The 8,266-nt window shown below is 40.5% G+C and overlaps 1 protein-coding gene across 1 annotated transcript in view; it reads left to right on the top strand.

The window, feature by feature from the left end:
- The window catches only part of UXS1 (UDP-glucuronate decarboxylase 1), a 92,169-nt gene extending 86,166 nt beyond the window's left edge, over positions 1 to 6,003 (top strand). The window contains exons 15-16 of the mRNA XM_030569653.1: positions 1,763 to 1,866; positions 5,192 to 6,003. Of these exons, the coding sequence (XP_030425513.1) occupies positions 1,763 to 1,866; positions 5,192 to 5,323 (236 nt within the window). The 3' untranslated portion in view covers positions 5,324 to 6,003. The remainder of the gene's footprint in view (positions 1 to 1,762; positions 1,867 to 5,191) is intronic.
- Positions 6,004 to 8,266: the final 2,263 nt, after the last annotated feature.

Consider the following 8,266-nt stretch of genomic DNA (forward strand, 5'->3'; position numbering starts at 1 on the left):
GAATTCTTTAAGGGGGTCAACAAGCATGTGGACAAGGGGGATCCAGTGTGTTTAGGTTTCATAAAGCTTTTGACATGGTCCCTCACTAAGGCTCTTAAGCAAAGTAAGCTGTCATAGAATAAGAGGGAAGGTCCTCTCATGGATTGTTAACTGGTTAAAAGGTAGGAATAAATGGTCAGTTTTCAGAATGCATAGAGGTAAATAGTGGTGTCCCCCAGGGGTCTGTACTGCGCCCCATCCTATTCAGCATATTCATAAATTATCTGGAAAAAGGGGGAAACAGCGAGATGGCAAAATGTGCAGATAATACAGAACTGGTCAAGATAGTTAAGTCCCAGGCAGACTGCAAAGAGCTACAAAAGGATTTCTCAAAACTGGGTGACTGGGCAACAAAATGGCAGCTGAAATACAGTGTTGATAAATGCAAATAATACACATTGGAAAATAAAATTCCAACTGTACATATAAAATGATGAGGTCTAAATTAGCTGTTACCACTCAAGAAAGAGATCTTGGAGTCATTGTGGATAGTTCTCTGAAAACATCCGCTAAATGTTAAGCAACAGTCAAAAAAGCAAATGGAATGTTGGGAATCATTAAGAAAGGCATAGATAATAAGACAGAAAATATCATATTGCCTCTAAATCCATGGTACGCCCACATCTTGAATACTGCATGCAGATGTGGTCACCACATCTCAAAAAAATATATTGGAATTGGAAAAGATTCAGAAAAGGGCTACAAAAATTATTAGGGTTCTGGAATGGCTGCCATATGAGGAGAGATTAATAAGACTGAGACTTTTCAGCTTGGAAAAGAGATGATTAATGGGGGATATGATTGAGGTCTATAAAATCATGACTCGTGTGGAGAAGGTAAATAAGGAAGTGTTATTTACTCCTCATTACAGAAGAACTAGGGGTCACCAAGTGAAATTAATAGGCAGCAGGTTTAAAACAATCAAAAGGAAGTACTTTTTCATACAGCACACAATCAACTTGTGGAACTCCTTGCCACCAGAGGATGTTGTGAAGGCCAAGACTATAAAAGGGTTCAAAAAATAACTGATAAATTCATGGAGGTTAGGTCCATCAATGACTATTAGGCAGGATGGCCAGGGACGGTGTCTGTAGCCTCTTGTTTGCCAGAAGCTCGGAATGAGTGACAAGATGGATCACTTGATGATTACCTGTTCTTTTCATTCCCTCTGGAGCACCTGGCCTTGGCCACTGTCGGAAGGCAAGATATTGGGCTAGATGGACCTTTGGTCTGATCCTGTATAGCTGTTCTTATGTCTTATCTGAGATTTTGCTTATAGCTTGTTTTTGTGGTAGAACACTATGGTGCCACTAGATTACCTGGCAGACAAAATAAATTCTCTCTCACTAACTAACTAGCTCTGTTTTGCTCTGCCCACAAATTTTTAAACTCAAATAAACATTTGTATACAATAATGCAGAATGTTTTGGGCTTGCGTAGTAAGTTTTCAATGTGCTACTATGAAGAGATCTGAATACAAGTCTCACGCCTGGTTCTTCACTCCACAGACAGTAGGAATGGATGGTACTGGGGAGGAGGAAGCGTTTCTGAGTCACTTTGCAGTGCCACTCCTGGATGGTTTATCCCACCTTTGTGGGAAGGAGGGAGAAATTGGGGAATAATCTAAATAGGCTTGAGAGGGACGACATACCACCACTGGGGAAATGTGTAAGTTGAAAGCATAGCAAACAAAGGATAATAAATTGCAATTTTTTTTCAACAGGTAGTGGCAGTGAAATCCAGTTTCTCACAGAAGCTCAAGATGACCCCCAGAAAAGAAGGCCTGACATCAAGAAAGCCAAGTTATTGCTTGGTTGGGAACCTGTGGTATGTAAAGCTGAATTAATAGTGTCGTATGTAAACCTGTGGTTTTTCTGATGATTGTCTTGCCTTTATAAAATAAGATATCCTGCAGTTATCAGAGCATCTTAAAGAACTAGGGGAAGTGGAGGAAAGAATTCCAAGGGCAATTATTGTAAAGGTTATAAAGTGCCTTGAGTCTTACGTGGACACTCAATAAATGTGTACTGGGGGAAGTTCTGTGACCTGTGTTGTGCAGGAGGTCAGACTAGATCAGGGGTTGGCAACCTCTGGCAAGCGGCTCCTGGCGGGCTGGGCCAGTTTGTTTACCTGCCACATTGGCATGTTCGGCCGACCGTGGCTCCCATTAGCCTCGGTCCACCGTCGCAGGCCAATGAGGGTGGCAGGAAGCTGCAGCCAGCACTTCCCTTGGCCCGCACCGCTTCTCGCCACCCCCATTGTCCTGGGACGGCAAACTGCGGCCAGTAGGAGCCGTGATTGGCCGAACCTGCCGACACGGCAGGTGAACAAACTGGCCCAGCCCGCCAGGGTGCTTACCCTGGCGAGCCGTGTGCCAGAGGTTGACAACCCCTGAAATAAGGTACAAAGACACTGATACACAGAAGAAAGAGACTTCCTTACTATCCTAAGAATCGTGTGTTGATATTTATTTTCTTGTCTGCACTGCGAGAATTTCCTTACAAAACAGTTCGGACTGGAGAACTTCAGTCATTCTCTTCTTGGTGCTGGGATCTGTGACCACTGTGTGAAATCATAATATTCACCAGTCATAACACTGAAAATGAGAGAGAATAGTGTTTGCCCATTTCAAATCTTTCCACAAGTGAACTCCTCCTAAATAAACTAAGCTAGCTCTAGGAGAACTTTGGGCTTGTTGCAGAAATGAATGGATGAGGCTATGTGGCACGTATCATATGAGAGGTCAGACAAGATGACCACAATGGTCCCTTCTGGCCTTAAAAGCTATGAAATTCTGTCTCCATAAGAAAATGACAACACAGTTATGGACTAAATAGATGAGAACTATTATTAAAATAAATTCCACATCTATTTTCCAGCTTCATCAAGTTGTAAGGTATCCATATTTAGGTGCTCATTTGTGTCTGTTGGGATCTGAACACTTCTCTGCCTCGTTTGATTAAGCTCTGCTTGTTTTCTACCTACACTCTTTCTAATTATTTTTTAATCAAAAATCCCGAGCTTAATTTTGATGGGACTGCATAGTTTACACTTCAGTACCTAGCTCAGGGATCGGCAACCTCTGGCACACGGATCGCCAAGGTAAGCACCCTGGCGGGCGGGCCAGTTTGTTTACTTGCCATGTCGGCAGGTTCGGTGTACCGCGGCTCCCAGAGGCCGTGGTTTGCCTCTCTAGGCCGATGGGGGCGGCGGGAAGCGATGCGGGCCAAGGAATGTGCTGGTTGCGGCTTCCCAGCACCCCCATTGGACTGGGATGGTGAACCGCAGCCAGTGGGAGCCGCGATCGGCCGAACCTGCCCATGCAAACTGACCTGGCCCAGCAGGGTGCTTATCCTGGCGAGCCGCGTGCCAGAGGTTGCCGACCCCTGGACTAGGTGATCACAGGTCCCTGGCCTTAAAATCTATCAACCTATGAAATATGTGACAAAGCATTGTAATAAAAATTAACCTCATTCATATAAGAGCTCATACCAAGACAATAATCCTTCATATGCCTGTCATATACCTGGGAATGCATGGTACATAATGAATTACCCCTCCACTTTTCCTGTTGTTAAAGAGAAATTAGCTTTTATTATGTGGATGTTGTTCAATACAAAATGAATTAAAACATTTAAGGGTTGAGGTTTTTAAGATCCTTTTAAATATATACAAATGTTACTGCACTTATTAGGTTTAATCTAGTCACTAGGGAGGATTGTGAGGAATAGCAGAAGAACCCAATAAAAACTAGGTAGTTGGACAAAGCGGTAGTATACTAACAATGGGATTTTGAGAACCTGCTTGGGTTGGCCTACCTCTGCTCCTATTGAAGTTAATGGGAATTTTATTGTTGACTTCAGTGAGAACAGATTTAAACCTTTTGAAATTCCACCCTGACTTTGCCATAGACAAAAATAATTTAATACATATTGGAAGAATTAATTAAGCTACTTCTTCAGTGTGGTTAAGAATTAGTTGTATATGCTCTTTTGGTAAAGGTGGGGGAGGTCTGGGATTTATTGTGGGCAGTAGTGAAATTTGCTTAATAGAAGTTGCTGTCCAAAAAAGCTTTTAAATACTTGTGGTGCATTAAGAGGCTGGGAATAATACAGATAGTATTGTAATACCATTGTATCACTGAGTGATGTGTACTTTTTCTTGAATACCTCCCTTCTGCATACACTGACTCATCGCCCTTCCTTAAGAAAGGCCTCCCAAGCTGACATTACACTAAGTTACCTTGAGGCTAGCTGGCCACACTACACAGAGCCACTCGAGTGGCCAGGACAAGTGTTACAACCTGGCCTTGATTCTTAAGCCTTAATTTCACTAGAGAACTTTGCTGGGAAACTGTTTTAAAAACAACAGTGCTGCTGGAAAGCAGATACTGGTTCTAGGGTAGGTGCACCATTAGTGGCTACAAAACCCTTCAGCCTTTCATGACCCAGCCCCCTTTGTCCCCGCCTGAATGGAATCCTTAGAAATTAGCCAATACTCAGGTGATACTAGCATAAAGATTTGCTGTTTTCCTAAGAATTAACGTCTGCAAAGTGAAGTACATCTGTGATTGATACTGAGCCAAATGATGAAACACCCTAGTTACGTTTCACTCACACGCATGCCATTGAGCATAGCTGAAAGCAAGAGCTTAGTTTACCGCTGAGGGAAAGGGCTTAGTTTAGGCTATTTTTTAGTGGACCAGTTTAAAGTAGTATTGTACTTTAAACCTTGTTAGGCCTCACCATTTGCACAGATTATCTATAGGATGTTCTCTTAATATAATTCAAAACCAGCCAAAAACCATTCTTTTTCCTCTTTAGTTCCTTACAAACATATTAAGGAATTCTCCAAGTTTGTATTTGGGCATAAACTGGGTTAAGTGTTACTGCCTGGTACAAAATGTGGTATTTCCAGCTGAGTTGACTGTTTCTAATTTAGTGAATGATAGCTAGATATTACAGTGATAGGTGCATTAGAAATGCATGGACAGACTGTAACCAGTTGGTGAGGCTCTGTATTTTTATTGATAAAGAAGTAAAGGATTTCAAAACAGTGTTTTCATAGCTTAGAAGATAGCCACAATAACGCAGTCTTATGAGAGTAGCCAGAATCTTAAGCTGATGTGACCATCTCTTCTTTCTTTAAACAGGTCCCCTTGGAAGAAGGCTTAAATAAAGCAATTCACTACTTTCGTAAAGAACTCGAATATCAGGCAAACAATCAATATATCCCCAAACCGAAACCTGCAAGGATAAAAAAAGGAAGAACAAGACATAACTGAAAACAGTTTCTTTGGACAGGAGATTCCCTACTTTACATTTGACAGGATGTAATTTTTTTCTTTTTTTAAAGAGACTTAACAGGTATCATGAAGAACAAACTGGAATTTCATTCTGAAGCTTGCTTTAAAGAAGTGGATGTGCCTAAAAATTAAAAAAAAACTGCAAATCTTGCCTTGCACTTTTTAAATCTGTCTTTTTATGTAAAATAGAGTAGAGAAATCTTTAAGTATCTTCAAGTTTTATATCTTGCTGTAAGATCATTTGTTGTGACTGTCTTTGACAGTTTTATTTACTGGTTTCTTTGTGAAGCTGAAGATGAATATAAACAGGATGGGATATACCAATTTATTTATAAAATGGGTACTATAAATGAGATGTTACACTATGCATAAGAGAAAAAGCTAGCAGTATTGTCAGGTGAGTGAAACACTGGCATTTAGTATATAGGGTATAAAAGAATTCTGTATGAGAGCTTTATGTATTCTTTAAATCAGAGTTTTTTCAGAGGTTTAGTTTTAGTTGCACACTTGAATTTGAACTATTTTCATTGATTATCATGGATAAGGATATTTTAAATTGCTACTGTGTTGTGCATACTCTAGGGGAGGGGAAGTTAATGTATTATTGGTTACCAGTGGTTGAATATGCTATTTTAATAAAATATGGAAAGTTCTGCTTACAGGTTTCAGTTTTTCAATTAAAATTAGTTCTCTAGTTTGTTTTATCTGTACATATTGTAAATGTTAATTTTAAAAAAATCCATAATCAGTTATTAAAAACAAGTCATCCTGTTTGAAGGTTAATAATGATGATTTTTCACTTTTCAAATCACATTTATTTTTTAAATGATTCTTGGGAAAAGGCTCTAAGATGCTCATGTAAAAAAAAACAAAAACCCACAACCCTCAGGTTATTATAATTAAGCTTATGTCATTGTTTGCATTAGATCCAGATTGTCACAGTGCAGAAGTGTAAAATGCCTTTAAAACATAAAATAGAACTTTAACGTCCCCAGCATGAAGGAAAGCATGTATTTTATTTAGAAACAAAACTTTCTATTGTTTTTTACCAGGAAATACACTTGTTGAATATCTGGACTTATTGCAACTGTCTGGTGTTGGGAAGCATAGGCCTAGATTTTTTTAAAGATATTGAGGCATTCCTCTGCTCAGAGTTTCAAAGCCTAAGTCTCATTGAAAGTCAGTGGAACTTAAGCGCCTAGGTCCATTTTGAAAATGGGATTTAGCTGTTTAAATCCCCTGGACTTCACCACACTGAGCAGAGGAATGCCCAAAAACCTTTAAAAATCAGGGCTGTGGTCCGGCCCTCAAGAGCTGACATTCTATCAGCACTGCAGACCAACAAGCATGCTTCCTGATGGTGTCGAAAAGAAATAATGATAAAAGTCCACTTTCAAGAATGGTTACAGAATGTCTCAATAGTTTGCTATTAAAGATGTTAGGTTTGCTCACTACCTACTCTGTGTTCATAAGGGGATGAGAATTAGAGGAGGTCTGTCTAGTGCTTTTGTAACTCAGTGGTTTGTGTGTGTTGTCCTCAGTGCTCAATCTGCAGAGAAGATTAGTGTGTTACGGCTCTCTAGCTCAAGCTGTAAACTTTTGCGTTTAGCTCTGGAGGTCCCTGGTTCAATCCCCTGTCTCTGCCAAAATGACATCCTTCACACTTGCTCAAAAACAAAATCTTGAGATTGTAGCAGTAGCATAGATTTGAAAAAACAGTAGCTTTGTGATGGTTAGTGGCTTAATGGTAGTTTCAAATCAGCATTATAGTGCTGATGGTTCATACTGAAATTCAGGTATAATTTCAGGCTGTTTACGCAGGACTTGACAGAGCTGGTGCCTGAGAGATAGAGTACATGGGGCTGCTTGTGATCCCCCTGTATTTGTGTGACGTTACACACATCCTCAGTAGGTGGAATGGGGAGAGCTGTCAGAGAGAAGCCTGAGCTAGCTGCTGCTGCCACCCCAAAGAGTCATCAGTGGAAGGAAGATGCCAGACCTAATAAGATTGGAGGCTGGGAAATCTGGAGATTTTAGGTAAATGAAGGCATGCCCTACTTTGCATATCTCAGTATGGATGACCTCATGTTGTGTTATTTACTGAAGTTCTTTGTTTTCTATGCCTACTCCCAGCTCTCACTGCAGTGTCAGGTGCACCAGGCAGAGGCATGCTGTAAAGCTCACTGTTGCCAGACTTGCGGTGCCTTTAAGTCCTAAGTGAAACTGAAACCTCTAAACTGAAATAAAATGGTGGGTTATTTTCAAGGATCATTCGCTGACAGTCTGATGGTGTCATAAACAGATGTATCTTGTCCTCATCTTTAAGAGCTACACAACTCTACTCTTGACTCACCCACTCTTATCTTCACATTGCTCCCCAACCTCTCTGCTCTGACATGATGCTAGCCTTACCTGCCAGTTTGTCCTCTGCTCCTGCTTTCTTCTACAGCATCTCTTCTGTATAGAAGACCATTTATGAAACAATCTGAAAGGCCAGTGTCCTCTTCTTTTTCAGATCCCTCCTGAAGAGACTGTGTGACCGCTACAAGAAACTGGCTCATTAGTGATGTCAAGTTTGAAGGGAAGTTGGTTTTAGCTTGTCATAAACAGATAGTTAAGGGTTAATGCCTCGTTTACCTGTAAAGGGTTAAGAAGTTCACCTAGCCTAGCTGATACCTGACCAGAGGAACCAGTGGGGGAACAAGATGTTTCAAAAGGAAGGAGGGAAGTTTTTCCTTTGTTTAGAGTTTCAGTTTCAGCCAGAGTGAAAAAGATCAAGGAACGAGCCTCTTATCAGAGTAGTAAGTTTTAGAAAGGGATAAATAGATTTATGTTTATTTCTTTGTAACCTGTCTTATGCAATTAGAGGTAGAATCAAATTGGGTATTTGGGTATTTTTTTGTGTAACTAAATTTGTGCTCA

Source organism: Gopherus evgoodei, chromosome 1, assembly GCF_007399415.2.
Source record: "Gopherus evgoodei ecotype Sinaloan lineage chromosome 1, rGopEvg1_v1.p, whole genome shotgun sequence".
NCBI lineage: Eukaryota > Metazoa > Chordata > Testudines > Testudinidae > Gopherus > Gopherus evgoodei.